This window comes from Argentina silus (genome assembly GCF_951799395.1).
Source record: "Argentina silus genome assembly, chromosome: X".
Lineage (NCBI taxonomy): Eukaryota > Metazoa > Chordata > Actinopteri > Argentiniformes > Argentinidae > Argentina > Argentina silus.
The window spans coordinates 40,564,291-40,579,265 of NC_139653.1; the positions used below are offsets into that span (position 1 = coordinate 40,564,291).

The window sequence follows — 14,975 nt, forward strand, 5'->3', positions numbered from 1 at the left end:
ATTCTTATTCCAATTCTTCAGATTTTTCAGTATGCTACTCCTCCTACAGCTTTTAAGATATTCACCCCATTCCAACTTTAAAACGTGCAGAGAGATCTAACGTTTTACACCATGCAGCTTTTTGTAACTCAAATCTTTTAACATGGTGGAATGTTGATTTATGCCAACATTCTGAGAGCCCCAATGTTACTTCAACTGCTATGGAACCTTCACAACTCTTGAATAAAAACAACAGGAGACCTGCCGAACACATTCTTAGAATGATTACACAACAATGCACTCTCTTGGCTACCAGTTCTACCCCACTATAACCACTCCCAACCATCTCAACCACTCAACCAACCACCCACTCCACTGAACTAATCCCAGGCAGGGATTAAGTGGCCCCAACCCTCCACTTAACTATGACCTTCTATGACAGGAATGATCATTTTAAAAGGTTATGATACCTGTTTAGTGATGACATGACACCATGTCCGATGAAGTATTGGTTAGGCATCGGCAGAACAACTAGTTTCACCAGTCACTACTGCTTCACTCAGTATAACCCATGCGGATTAATCTCTTAATTGTTTTGATCTTTCTATACCTCCCCTCTCTCATCTATCCATCCTCTATTTCACCTATCCATTCAGTCAGCTAACCTAACCAAGCTATCTCACTTTCTTTCAACTACCCATCAACCATGATAAAAGCTTTCTGATACCTATTAAACCTTTTAAACTATTAAGCTTTTTGTAACTCCTAAAACTCTCATCCAGTTAACCAACCAACTCTACCACTCAATCAACCAACTCTATACCCTCTCCACTGAAGTACCCCTGGTTCACCCTATGTATCTATCTCGCTATCTCTCTATCTCTCTATCTATCTATCTAATATTCTATCCATCCATTCAACCAACCAAACTATCTTTAACTTTATCCGCTACCATAATAAGACTATCTCACTTTCTTTCAACTACCCAGCAAATCTATCTATCGAAACATCTTTAAGACATGGCTTTAGACTCAAACTCATCTGATCCATGTTTTAGAAGTGCTCCCGAGTAGAGTGATACCAGAGATGTATTGAAGTCTTTATATATTTTTTATATATACATATATATAACACTTACAATAACATTTTTAACGATTTTGCGATTGAAAACTAGCATAGTTATATCGATAATCTAGCCAGAGCTTGCTATTTCCCTTGCTACGTTTTGCCATCTAGTCATATTTGTCATTGTGTAGTGATTGTATAGTGTAGCATAGTAGTTAATCAACAACAAGCCCATGTCCATAACTACTGTATGTTGGCTCAATAAGTTCAACAAAACAATCCAGATTCACACTTTTTATTACAAGACGAACAAATATGGGATGGTCTGATAGTAATGGTTGGATAAATGGGCAGCAATATGTGGAAAACTATCTTTTAGGGCTGATCTGAGGAGAAAACTTGCAATCGCAAACTCAGTGTAATGTTTTTTTATTTTTCAATACATTAAACATACACATGACATTACAGACCCCCCCCCCCCTTTTATACATTGTAACAATACTATGTTGTTGTTGCTTAGAATACAAGTAAGAAGACAATTCATATTTTGGAACATTTAAGATGTGAGAGCAGGATGAAGAGAATGAGCACATGAAATAAACAAGTTGAACAGATAAATTATTGTTGGCAGTTAGATAAATAGGATGAGCCAGGGGCTCATTTTGCTATTTTGTAAATTTCTCTCTCGCTCATTTTGCTATTTTGTAAATTTATTGTCAACACTTGCTATTGTTTTTTATGTCCATGCAAATATACTTGGCCAAATAAAAGAATTCTGATTCTGATTCTGATTCTTCAGTGGAATGGGTAGAGAGTTGTTTGGTTGAGTAGTTGAGAGTGGTCGAGTTGGTTGGTTAACTGATTGAGAGTTACAAAAAGCCTTAAATAGATATCAGTAAGCTTTTTAACAGGATTGATGAAGATTTTCTGGGCAGTTGAAAAAAAGTGAGATTGGATGGTTGGTTGATTGGATGGATGATTGGATAGATGAAAGAGAGGATGGATGGATGAGAGAGAGAAGGTATAGAAAGATCAAAACAATTAAGAGGTTAATCAGTATGAGTTATACTGAAGCAGTAGTGACTGGTGAAAGGATGATTGCTAGGTAGTATGATGATGGATAGATAATATGTTAGAAGGTCATAGATAGAATGTTAGATAGATAGGGCGCTTAGTGGCGTAGCACAGTAATGCGCATACCACATAATCGCAAGTTTCCTGGTTCGATTCCGACCCTCGACATATCTTGCATGTCATCCCTCCTCTCTCTCACCCATCATTCCTGTCAATCTCTACTGTCTCTATCCCAATAAAGCAGAAATGCCCTAAGAACATATTTTAAAAATTTAAAAAAAGAAAATGAGCCAGGGATAGGTCAGTGGAGTGGGTAGAGAGTTCGTTGGTAATATAAAAAAGGTTTAACGGGTATCAGAAAGCTTTTATCAGGATTGATGATGATTTTCTGGGTAGTTGAAAGAAAATGAGATAGGTTGCTTGATTGGATGGATGGATGAATGAATAGATAAAAGAGAGGATCAAAACAATTAAGAGGTTACTCAGTATGGGTTATACTGAGTGAAGCAGCAGCGACTGGTGCAAGGAAGAAAGGATGATGCTAGGTAGTTGAAAGGTTAGATATATATAAGGTTGGAAAGACAGAAGGTTGGTTAGATAGATAGATAGATAGATAGATAGATAGATAGATAGATAGATAGGATAAGCCTGGGGTAGTTCAGTGGAGTGGGTGGGGGTAAATAGCCATAACACTTAGTTACATCACTTTAGATTCAAACTCACCTAATATGCATTCTAGAAGTGCTCCCAAATAGAGTGGTACCAGAGATGTATTGAAATCTTTGAAAAATTGTTCTGTACAGTACATTATGTGTGTCCTACACTGTGTCGATTGGGTACTTTGAGCTGTATGGCTGGAGTAATTAGCTAGCAACATTTGCAATGACATCGCTTTAGATTCAAACTCACCTGATTTGCATTCTAGAAGTGATCCAGAGTAGAGTGGTACCAGAGATGTATTGAAATCTTTGAAAAACAGTTATGTACAGTCCAGTTTATACAAATATAATTAAATAAGTAAAATTACATGTAATTCCACCAATATGTACATTTTAAAGATCAAAATTACTTTTTTCAAAATTGTATATGCTTTCTGTTGGGTAATTTGCGCTTGCTTCAGCAAAAATAAGAGAAAATATTGTGATCCCATCACTTTCCATTAATGTTTTAACTCGAACTTTTATTTTGAAGCCGCGAAAACGGAAATCTTCATGGAGCTAGATGGAGGTTATTAGAGGTAAGAGAACACAGATAGAACAATGGCAGATAGATAGATGAGGGGTTGAAGATCATGTATTATTAGTTCAACTGGAGTGAGTTCACACATATTTCCAGAGGTAAACATAATTTGACCATATTTATTACTGTTCTGTGCATAACAAATTAGCAGGTACTGCTCCCATGTGGGAGAATTGTGCCATCACAATTAGTGACTGCTGTGTTTTGTCCACCCCCGACTTTCTGCTCTTATTTGGGGAGACTATTAGTGGATCATAATATGAAGAAAATATTAATGAATATCATAACTTGATATGGAAAATACCAAACATTTCAATAATTTTTACAAAGTTAGTAATTCTTTAACTGAGAGTTTTCCACAACAAAAAAAATTCAAGTTCACCTACAAAATAAAGAGTACATCATTCGCTGGTTTTATTGCTCAACATTAACCGTTACAGTGATCGTAGAACTAATGCCTCATTAAATACTCGTAACAATACTCCTATGTTAACATTTTAACATTTTAAAACTCAGTGGAGAGGCTTGACACACACGCACGCACAGAACTGCAGAGGAGTGCATCACAGGCGTGAGTCTGGAGGTTTGGGGGTGTCTAAGTGCTGTTGGATTGGTGGTTGCTTCTCTAGTCACACGGCCAGGAAGGAAACAGCCGTGTCTCTCTCCTCCACCAGCTCCTTGGCGGTGGCATCCATCTTGTTTTGGGAGAAGTCGTTGACAGACAGCCCATTCACAATAGTCCAGGTCTTGTTCTGAGAAAACAATATTGGCAAATGTGGAAAAAAGTATTTGCTTCCCAGACAATTTACTCATCATTGGAAACCGCCATGCAACAACTATCTGGAAAAAAACAGCTTGTCTTGATTTTGATGAAGTTGTTGCATATGACTTTGACCCCTGACCCCCCGGACACGGACACGGACACACACACACGATTATCACCTTGATTTGGACAGGGAATGAGTAAATTAGGTCTTCAGGGACTCCATAGGAGTTGCCAGTAGAGTAGACACCCATGGAGATGAACTCACCCTGGAGGCCAAGGGGAAAATTAGGTAAAGAGCTGCGTTTAGGAACAAAAACATCTTATGCAGGCCTACAATAGATCTGCCTGCTAACACTGATCTACTGCCCTCTAATGATCATGGGTAGCATTAAGGAGGGTAGACTAATCCTAAATCTGGGCAATTTATAGTCAGAGGTCCTCTGTAACCCCCTCCCTCATGTGCTGACCTCAGGAGTGCCTGACCAGATGTCCCTCATGTGGTCGCAGATGGCCTTGGCTGCTGACATGGCGCTGGACAGTTTCCTAGCCTGGATGACCGCAGCACCTCTCTGTTGCACCGTCTGAGAGAGTAAAGAATAGGGTCAGATCACTGGGGTCCGAAATGTTATCCTTTCACAATTACTCCCATTATTTAGTTTTCAAGAGCAGAATGTACAGAAAAACCGAATCATAAAATCAATAGTTATCACTGTTGAACTCCCAGTAGTCTGTAATTACATGTGAACCTTAGAATGCAAGGAAAGTAGCAGGCAGAACCAACCGAGATGAAGTCTCCTTTGAGCCAGGCATCGTCCTTCACAGCCTCGAAGCAAGCCAGGTCGCTGCCCTGCAAGTTGACCTTGCAGTGGTGCACATCTGGGTACTGGGTGGACGAGTGGTTTCCCCAGATGATCACATTCTTCACGCTGGTGGCCGGCACACCACAGCGCATCGCCACCTAGGAGGGGGAAAACACGGTAAATGAAGTTGTAAATAGGGGTTGTAAATAGGAACACTCTGAAAGGTTTTCTGGTTCAAAAAATAAGTTGGCCAAATCAACTCTGACTTGGAGAGCACGCACATGCAAAAGCGCGCACACACACCTGAGAGCGAGCCCGGTTGTGGTCCAGGCGGGTCAGGCAGGAGAAGTTCTCTTTGGGGATAGAGGGGGCGGACTTGGCTGCGATTAGGCAGTTGGTGTTGGCTGGGTTCCCCACAACCAGGACCTGAGAGAAACAGACAAGGAGGGTCACCTTCAAAATAAAAATGAAAACACTCCAGGAGAAAGTTCTAACCTAAAAACACCCAGTCCAAAATAGCAAGAAGTCTAGATTCAAGTAATACATGTTAAAGCTGGCTGCATGTGATCGTCAGCCTACATGATTCATTATGGTTGTAATGTGTTATGATGTGTTATGATGTGTTATGATGTGCCATGTATGATTTGTAGGGCTGTCAAACGATAAAAAAATGTATCAAGTTAATCACATGGTTTGCTGTGATTAATCACAAATTAATTGCAATGTCGGTTTGGTCAAATTTAGCCCTAATTAGGCTAAAGACGTTTTCATTGGAAAAAAAAAACAACAACTCTACAATGGGTTGAACAGATGTCATATAATGAGGAGAACACAATGTAATCTGCATCAGATGTTGTTGTTTTTTTGCATCTTCTCAGCCAATAAAAAGGTATAATAAGGTATAATAAAAGTCTCTGTCCCTCTGTAACTGGTTGAATAAATAAATGTTCTTACCCTCCTAAATCCATGGTATTGAACATGACAAGCTAGTACATACAATGGGGATGGGATGCATTCATCCTCTCAGCTGAGAGCTACAACAACACAAATGGAATAAAAAGGCACCCATGTTTCTGACTGAATTACTGCCCATCATAGGAACATGACTACCAGTCAGATTTCTATGACAATGATATGGAAGACAAGTTAACCACGCGGGGCACAGACAGAGCACGCCTGATTGCTGCAGCAGATTTGAGCATGTGCCCTGGACCATGCACCCAGCAAAGGTCTTCTTCCCATCAAGACCGCCTCCGCCTTTGATGGCCGGTTTGAACAAGGCACTGCACAGAATCGCTAATCTACAAATCACCTGCTGCAAGAAATAACCACTGATTGTTGATCAATATCAGCAAATCTGCGCAGTGCCTTGCTGAGGCTGATAATCTCCACCACAGAGAGCGGATGTGAAAACCCCTTGGCTAAATGCTGCAATGCTGTGGGCACTTAATCAGTGTGTCTGTTCGCCTGTCAAATGAAACTGTTACATTGCACGTGTCAAACTGGGGAAACTGGAAACTTTTTTTTTTGGGGGGGGGGGGGGGGGGGGGGGAATTAACATGTTAACTTTGACAGCCCTAATGATTTTTATTAAAAAATAAAAATAAAAAAAAGCCATGCAAATACTACAATACGCTTGACGAAAAATGGAGGCCACATGTAGTAAAAGGAGAAATTAAAGAGCTCTTAGGTCTCGTGTAGGAGGTAAAATTACAACACCGTGCCAACGATCTACAGTGTCCCAGGGTCAGTCATGCCCACTGCAGACCGATTTAACTCAGTCTTCACAACAAGGTCACAGAAAAGAATGCTGTGTGTGTGTGTGTGTGTGTGTGTGTGTGTGTGTGTGTGTGTGTGTGTGTGTAGCCCACAAACTCGGCTGTCAATCTGACTGTTTCCAACACATGTTGTCTCCACAAACCCTCTCATAGTCCTACTGGCTCTTGAGAGGACATACCGCTCCTCAGATGTCACCAAGCCAAGGTGAGTACAATGTGTGGATCATAGGCCAAAACACAGAGGAAATTTCTGTTCAGATGTATGGATGGAGCACACAGCTACAGGCGCACACACAAACACACCTTTCCATACATCATTAACTTAACCTGTGAATCACAAACAAACACGCACCCTAAGAAAACAGGATCCTTGTGTAGCATGGCTCACCTTGACAGTCTTCTTGGCGTACTTCTCCAGGGCAGCTCCCTGGCTCTTGAAGATGGCCACGTTGGCCTTGAGCAGGTCTTTCCTCTCCATACCCTCCCTCCTTGGCATGGAGCCAACCAGGATGGCCGCATCCAGGTCCTTGAAGCCCACCTCCTCCTTGTCAGTGGGGATGACCTCTGCAAAAACACAAGTGACCCTGTTTAAATACTTAAAACATGTTTCTCCCATCTTGAATTGGTGAAAGCCATGTTTTAATGTCCAGTCATGTGTTCATCAGTCATAGGCTCTAGGAGAGGAACTGAAGTGAAAAAACAACTTTTCCTGTTGAAAACCGTCTGTGTGGCCTCAGCAGTAGTCATATACATCAATTATATTCTTTATTTTTTCTGAAAATAGAGCGTGATTGGCGGTGAATCCTGACTCACCCTGAGAAACTGAATGTTGTGCATTGGCTAGTACACTACATGGCCAAAAGTATGTGGACACCTGAAAATCACACCCATATGTGCTTGTTGAACATCTCATTCCAAAACCATGGGCCTTAACATGGAGCTGGTCCCCCCTTTGCTGCTATAACAGCCTCCACTCTTCTGGGAAGGCTTTCCATTAGATTTTGGAACATGGCTGCGGGGATTCGCTCCCATTTAGCCACAAGAGCATTAGTGAGGTCAGGCACTGATGTTGGGGGCGAAAAGGCCTGGCTCACAGTCGGCGTTTCAATTCATCCCAAAGGTGTTTCAATGGGGTGAGGTCAGGGCTCTGTAAAGGCCAGTCAAGTTCTTCCACACCAAACTCGGTAAACCATGTCATTATGGACCTCGCTTTGTGCACAGGGGCATTGTCATGCTGAAACAGGGAAGGGCCTTCCCCAAACTGTTGCCACAAAGTTGGAAGCATACAATTCTCTAGAATGTCATTGTATGCTGTAGTATTAAGATTTGCTTTCACTGGAACTAAGGGGCCGAGCCCAAACCATGAAAAACAGCCCCAGACCATTATTCCTCCTCCATCAAACTTTACAGCTGGCACTATGCATTCGGGCAGGTAGCGTTCTCCTGGAATCCGCTAAACCCAGATTCGTCCATCAGACTGCCAGATAGTGAAGCATGATTCATCGCTCCAGAGAACAATGATGTTAGGCTTGGTGATGTTAGGCTTGCTTGGCCATGGAAACCTATTTCATGAAGCTCTCAACGAACAGTTCTTGTGCTGACGTTGCTTTTAGAGGCAGTTTGGAACTCAGTAGTGAGTGTTGCAACCAAGGACAGGCGATTTTTACGCGCTACGTGCTTCAGCACTCAGTGGTCCCGTTCTGTGAGCTTGTGTGGCCTGCCGCTTCGCGGCTGAGCTGTTGTTGCTCCTAGACGTTTCCACTTCACAATAACAGCACTTACAGTTGACCAGGGAAGCTCTAGCAGGACAGAAGTTTGACGATGGCATCCTATGACAGTGCCACGTTGAAAGTCACTGAGCTCAAACCAATGTTTGTCTATGGAGATTCATGGCTGCATGCTTGCTTTTATGCACTAAATAGCCGGACACACTAATTGGAAGGGGTGTCCACGTACTTTTAGCTATGTAGTGTACATGAAACCACACCTCCGAGAATTAAATCCCTTTCTCAGTTGCAGGAAGAGGAAAATCAAAGCCAAATTGGCCAGTGCAGCCCCTCTTTAATTTTCCAAACAGGGTCAGTATCTCTCTCAAATGGCCAAGTACAATCGCTGCCATATAGCCTTCATCACCTATCCAGTGACTTTCAAAAATGAGCAGTCTCTCCAGCTTTGGTTACATTCTATAGTTTATGACATTGGACTTTCATAGCGAACAGTAATGGACCGCATTTAGTAAATGTCTGAAGCTTAAAGTTCCATTATCTGAAAAGTAATATAATTCACAACTTGTCATGCTCGTACTCTGCACATACTGCACCGGTGCAGAATAACTCTTTACACATGGATTTGGTGGCCATGGAGTAGTGCACTACTGCTCAAAAGCCCTGAAGCATAACTTCTTTACTATGTATTGGCAGTTGTGTTCGCATGGGTGTTGCTGTGATGTTTTAAATGCCATCATGTCTTTACACGCCTATCATTATCATTGTAGCCCATTGGATTAGTCATACTCTTTACCTTGTCTGAACTATTGCCAAATAATATGTTACTGATACAGTATACTTCTTTGCTTTCATTGTGTCCTGATTAACAGCTTTGAGTTAAATGAACTTAAACATTGAAATTCATCATCATTACCCTAATATCAATGTACCTTCCAAGTTGAACTAGTCTTTCAGCTACAGATCACAGGAGACCAATGGGAGGGATGTATCGTTGGTCCCACCTCTCTACACTGAACATTGTCTTTTGCAGCACTGACAGTTAATACAGGGGCCTCTCACAGCCCTCATCTAAACAAAGCAAAGGACGGCACCATTTCAAAGGAAAAATACCAGGTCACAATGGAGATGGCGGATAATGGCGCCTCACGACTAAAGCTGTGTCATTGGTTACTGTAATGAGACAAAGACTGATAATCATTCCAACTAGGAGCGAGCTTCCTTCCATTTAAAAGAGCCTCTGCTCGGAATTCGATGTTGCATTCCGGGACCTGATAGCTTTGACCAAGGTCCATAGACAGAGGTTTTAGCAAAACGCTATGAAACTCCATACGTCATAAACTGTAGAATGTTAACATAACTGAAGACACTCGTCACTTTCGGTCACTGGAGACAGTTTGGATTGGTAGTTAATTAATGGTCAACAGGATGTGGACTATTTCGCTCCAAGGTTAACAGTTAAAGTTTGCCAGGTAAATATTTAGAGTAATTTACCGTTAATGAGCTTAAAAAGCTTTGACTCCCTGCTAGCAATTTGAACGTTAATGACAAGTGTCTCCAGTTGTTTACATTCTGCAGTTTAGGACGTATGGAATTTCATAGCGTATTGCAATGAAACAGTACGACATTGTTAGCATTTCTTTTTAAGAGCTCTGCAAATACAAGAAGAGGCCAAGCGCCACATCAACCATAAGTCTATGGTCCAAAATGCACATAATGGGTATTGAAAGTAACACTCAGGTTTCCTAGTCACATTTACCCCTCAGAAGTGGGAGGGCGCAGTCCTGTAGTTCCATGACGACACCATCCAGGACTGGCAGCATGGGAGAGATGTCCAGGAGAACCAGGATGATGGGCTGAGCGGAGGCAGAGACCAGAATGAGGGACATACCATCACAGAGACAACCATCACAGAGACAACAACCAATCTACAGTATCAATGGAGACCATGAACCTCACTGTTAAATCTGTTCACCAATAGGTGAATGGTTGACTGCTAACAGAAAAAATTACTGGTCACCTTTGACATGTCTTCTTGGTCATAATGTGTCATATGATTATACTGATGATAATAAGCCTACTTCTACTAATGAGCACTTAGGCTATAAGGCTCAATATCGTTTTAACACAATTCAAGGACACAGGATGCTTGACTGAAGGCGGGCCACATGCATACTTGATGAACTGGATGCCCTCAATTTAAGCTATAATGTCAAGCCAGATATGACCTCAACTATTGTGACACTGAGGCATGTTTCCAACAGACTGTCCTGTCAGCTTTGACCAGAGGGCACCGGTCGTGACACTGACCCCCACAACTCATAATGAGATCAGAAGGACTGTTACGCAAGTAAGCCAAAGACCTTCTTTACCTGCTCTTTGCCGAAGACATCTCCCTTGGCGATGCCAAACAACAGGGAATAGGCAATCTGCCCAGCAGCACCGGTTACCAGAACACGAATAGGGTCAGACTACAAGACAGGACAGATAACAGATTAGCACAGTCTACAACATATTTTATTTCAGGGGTGGGGGGCTGGGGGAAACAAAAGTAACATTTTGTGGTAATAGTGAACTAGGTCTATACTCAAATGAAAACATAGAAAGGGGTCAGCTAGACAAACCCAGGGGGAATGGTAAAACATTAAAGTTTTTTTTTACCATGAAAGCAAGGTACACTTAGGCTAATTGTACACCAAATGCGGTGTGTGTCCAGTTCAAGTCTCTAGGATTTATAAAGGTTGACCACGGTAAATGTAAAAATAGAGCACACATTTCGGGCCATCGGAGCTCTTCAGCTTGACATCTCCATGACGTAACAAGCTGGGATATTTATAAATTGGAACCTCGCTTTACCATTCATTCATTCAACCCCCCCCCCCCCCCCCCCCTCCCTCTCGTCCCACCACAAATGTCAAAGGAATTGCATTTGCAACAAATATACCATGGAGTTAAATAAGTTGCATAACCAAAAGCAATTATCCATTTTGGAAATGTATCAATAAAGTGGTCATATCTCAATACTAGCCAATTTGCACCAAGGAATCTAATCATTTAGATTCCTTGATTTGCAGCTTCATAGCTTTTATGACAAGAATGACAGGTCACACTTCTGATAATAATAGTAGCAATAATCTGACTGTTAAGTAGCCCGGCCGGCCGTTAGAGGTCACTGTTGATGCTGTCAAGTCTGACAGTACAGTAGCAGACGTTAGAGGAGACAAAAATCTGTACTATCAACAGTGACCTCTCACGGCCGGTCGGGCTAACTGTTAAGGATTTTCTTATATTCAGCACCAATTAATGTTCTCATAATGCAAAAAAAACTGGTTTGCAAACAGGCGAACTTGGTTCAATCACATACAGGTAGCTAACAAAAATCTAAATTTAACTGGTTTGCAAACAGGTGAACTTGGTTCAATCACATACAGGTAGCTAACATAGCTAGCTAGCTACCGGTATCCACAGCTTGCTATAGTTAGAGTTAACTAGCCAACTGTCTTATGTCAACTTGGCAGTTGTGTATTCCATGATAGCATATGTGTGACGCTAGGGTGCGAAACAGTTTTCGCAACTTTGATTCACTACGACTACGAGGTACTTACCATTCTTCAGTTGTAGATAGGACCACTCTGTCAGCTCTGTGCTCTCCCACTTCTCGTGCAACAGGAGGTCACCCCTATTCCTTGAAACTAGAGGTGTCACGAGGTGGGTGGAGCGAGCGGAATCTGAGGATTTTGGTATATGTAGTTGAAATGCCATAGCTGTTAACCCTAGTCTTTACGTTGACAGGTGACTAAAGAAATACATTACCCATGTCTACCCACTTAAACATAGTAAAACAGCCTTGCCAACCGCTAGCAGCATTTGTTAGCTGACTTGTGCTTCGCTCCAGCAAAGCAGGCTTCAGCCAGAGACGTTGTTGCTGAAAAGTTGGGGGAGAGCCTGTGTTGCCTATACACAAGCACTGAACCCCTATTCCGCAAATAATGCAGCATAATGCGATGTATCCTAGCTAAACCGGTGTAGTTGCCCTTAACATACTGAGATTGGAAGATTTAAATTTCAGTCAAGTCAACTCTATCACCAAGGCTGCAACTTTCGAATACTTGCAAATTCCATACATCAAGTGTGACGCACTGTAGCCCTAGGCAAGCTAACGCGCTACACCAGGGAAACTCCATCAGCACAGCATCACTGAATAATCAAGGTAGGTTAGCTAAATTGATGCATTCAATCTGAGACGATTTTGTTTTTCATTTAACCCCACAGAGGCAAAAGCAACTGATGTGTGTGGGTGCGTTGTATTGATTTGCTTGTAGTGAGCTAGATTTTAGCTGCAAGCCAGTGATGGAGGTTGCTTGTTGAAGCTAGGTTGTTGTTGCCACCAACACTACTTTGTGTGTGTGTGTGTGTGTGTGTGTGTGTGTGTGTGTGTGTGTGTGTGTGTGTGTGCGCGCGTGTGCGTGCGTGCGTGTGTGTGTGTGTGTGTGTGTGGGTGTGTGTGTGTGTGTGTGTGTATAGTTATTAAAAATGCAAGGAATACTATCCTACCTTATTTCTGAATTGAACTGAATTGATTTGATAGAGAGAGGAGTTGCCTTAAATACAACTCATTCAACCATAGACTTATAAATTAGCAAAACAAACGTAATTAATGGATTGGCTAAGCACTACTTTCACTTTTCACGAAATATGTTTTACATTAGAGTGCTGCATAATGGGGGCAGTTCGCAACAAAATGACCCCCTGGGCCCCAGCACATTCTGATCCTCATCTCAGCATGATAATTACATGTTGACAGAATACGTTTGCGAATACAGTCATCACCAAAAAGGCTTCTGTCTGATCATGCTCCAAACTCTATTTGATGACTCTCTGTGATGCACTTTTGCCAATGGAATTGTAGTTGTATAGGTGTATCCTCAAGTTGAATTACCCCCACCATCGAAATGTTAACTTTTTGGTGGAGTTTTTAGAAAGTTGTCACGTGTTGACAATACAGAGGAGGCAGGTTCGAGACTTGTGTGAGCTCCTTGTGCCAGAAGCAATACTGTTTGCGGCAGCTGTTACAGTGGTGCCGTGACCCAGATCCGCTCAATGGTTGGAGTCACTGTGGATTAAGTTTAGAGGGTTGAGTGTAAAACCAAGGTGAGATGGTAAACTCACTCCTCATGCTGAAATAACCCCACCCGCACCAATCTAATTGTCAGCTTTTCGATGGTGTAGCTGGTTAACATTGGTTATTTTGAAGGGCTGTCACGTGTGTTGGCAATACAGAGGACACAGGTTTAAGACTTGTGTGAGCTTGTTGTGTAAGTGATTGTTTGCGGCAGTGTGATGCCTATACGTCTACTTTATGAATTGTATTAATCTTCTATACTAGGGCCACATATTATGTAAGCTTTCCTATATAGCAGAAAAACTAAGGGTAGAAAAACCTAGTAATTGTCCTGTGGCAGGCTATGAGTAGTTATATTGCCAGTGCCTCGTGGAGATTGTAGGGGGTTTCTTGGGAATAGCCATAATATGATCAACACATCTGTAGGCCTTTATTATAATATGTACTTTATTGTATCACCAAAATTAGAGGATCGGGTTGTCCATGTGTCTGCACCACTCTCCCCATTTTGTATGGGAGGGGATGACCCTCGTAGGATCCCGGTGTCAGCCGATCCTAGCTATGAATATTACATGGCGTCATTACAGGCTCATTACATCAGTCAAACAAAGAGACCAGAGTTTATGTTACATCCCATGGCCCCCTGGCTGTGACCATAATGGCTAGGTCTAACTAGTTTCCTCTGCCTCTACAACCCAGAGCTATTCTAAACTATGTGACCTCAGCAGAAAAAAATCTCCAGGCCCAAATAGTAGCCAATAACTAATCCCAGAGTTTTCAGTGGTCAGGAAAAACTCTAGGCCTTATGCAATGTAACCATTCAAAAGATGGTGCTGGTATGAGGAAAACATAGAAGCAGGTGTGAGCGGAAATCCGACTCGGTATGAATATGTACTTTTTGATATTGCGCATAAATCAGAAAGTATGAGTGTGTGTATTCAATGGATGTTTTCGGGTGCAATTTAGCTAATATTTTGTTTGTATTTGTGGCTCGTAAAATTAGGTGTAATTTAGCTAATATGTGTTTGTATCAAGCTAGCTTTATGGAACTTAAATTAGGTGTAATGTAGCTAATATGCGTTTGTATCGAGCTAGCTTTATGTAATGTAGAGAGTCACTACAGTATTTATCCAATTAAACATCAGGCAGCCATAAGCGATGTTGAGCTCGATCATTAAAATGAAATCACTGAAGTCCCCAAAAAAAGATGATCTGTCACAGTGTGAGTGGAAAATCTCACTCGAATTAAAGCTCGCTCGATACAAACACATATTAGCTAAATTACACCTAATTTACGATCCATAAATAAAACCCCATATTAGCTAAATTGCACCCGAAAACATCCATTAAATACACATACTTCTGATTATTGCGCAACATCAAAACCCAGAAATAAACGCTAACCAGGTAGATATTCACACCGAATCA

The 14,975-nt window shown here is 41.7% G+C and overlaps 2 protein-coding genes across 2 annotated transcripts in view; one reads left to right on the forward strand and one right to left on the reverse strand.

The window, feature by feature from the left end:
* Positions 1-3,462: 3,462 nt before the first annotated feature.
* On the reverse strand, positions 3,463-12,111 carry mdh1ab (malate dehydrogenase 1Ab, NAD (soluble)). The gene is made up of 9 exons (XM_083694407.1): positions 12,031-12,111; positions 10,798-10,896; positions 10,185-10,281; positions 7,090-7,265; positions 5,227-5,349; positions 4,905-5,081; positions 4,591-4,704; positions 4,300-4,389; positions 3,463-4,109 (listed from the first exon to the last, which is right to left on the reverse strand). The coding sequence occupies exons 1-9, from the start codon at positions 12,031-12,033 to the stop codon at positions 3,987-3,989; spliced, it is 1,002 nt and encodes a 333-aa protein (XP_083550533.1). The 5' UTR covers positions 12,034-12,111; the 3' UTR covers positions 3,463-3,986.
* Positions 12,112-12,368: 257 nt separating this feature from the next.
* The window catches only part of wdpcp (WD repeat containing planar cell polarity effector), a 61,796-nt gene continuing 59,189 nt past the window's right edge, over positions 12,369-14,975 (forward strand). Inside the window, exon 1 of the mRNA XM_083695504.1 lies at positions 12,369-12,635. The gene's annotated coding sequence lies outside the window, so the exon portion shown is untranslated. The remainder of the gene's footprint in view (positions 12,636-14,975) is intronic.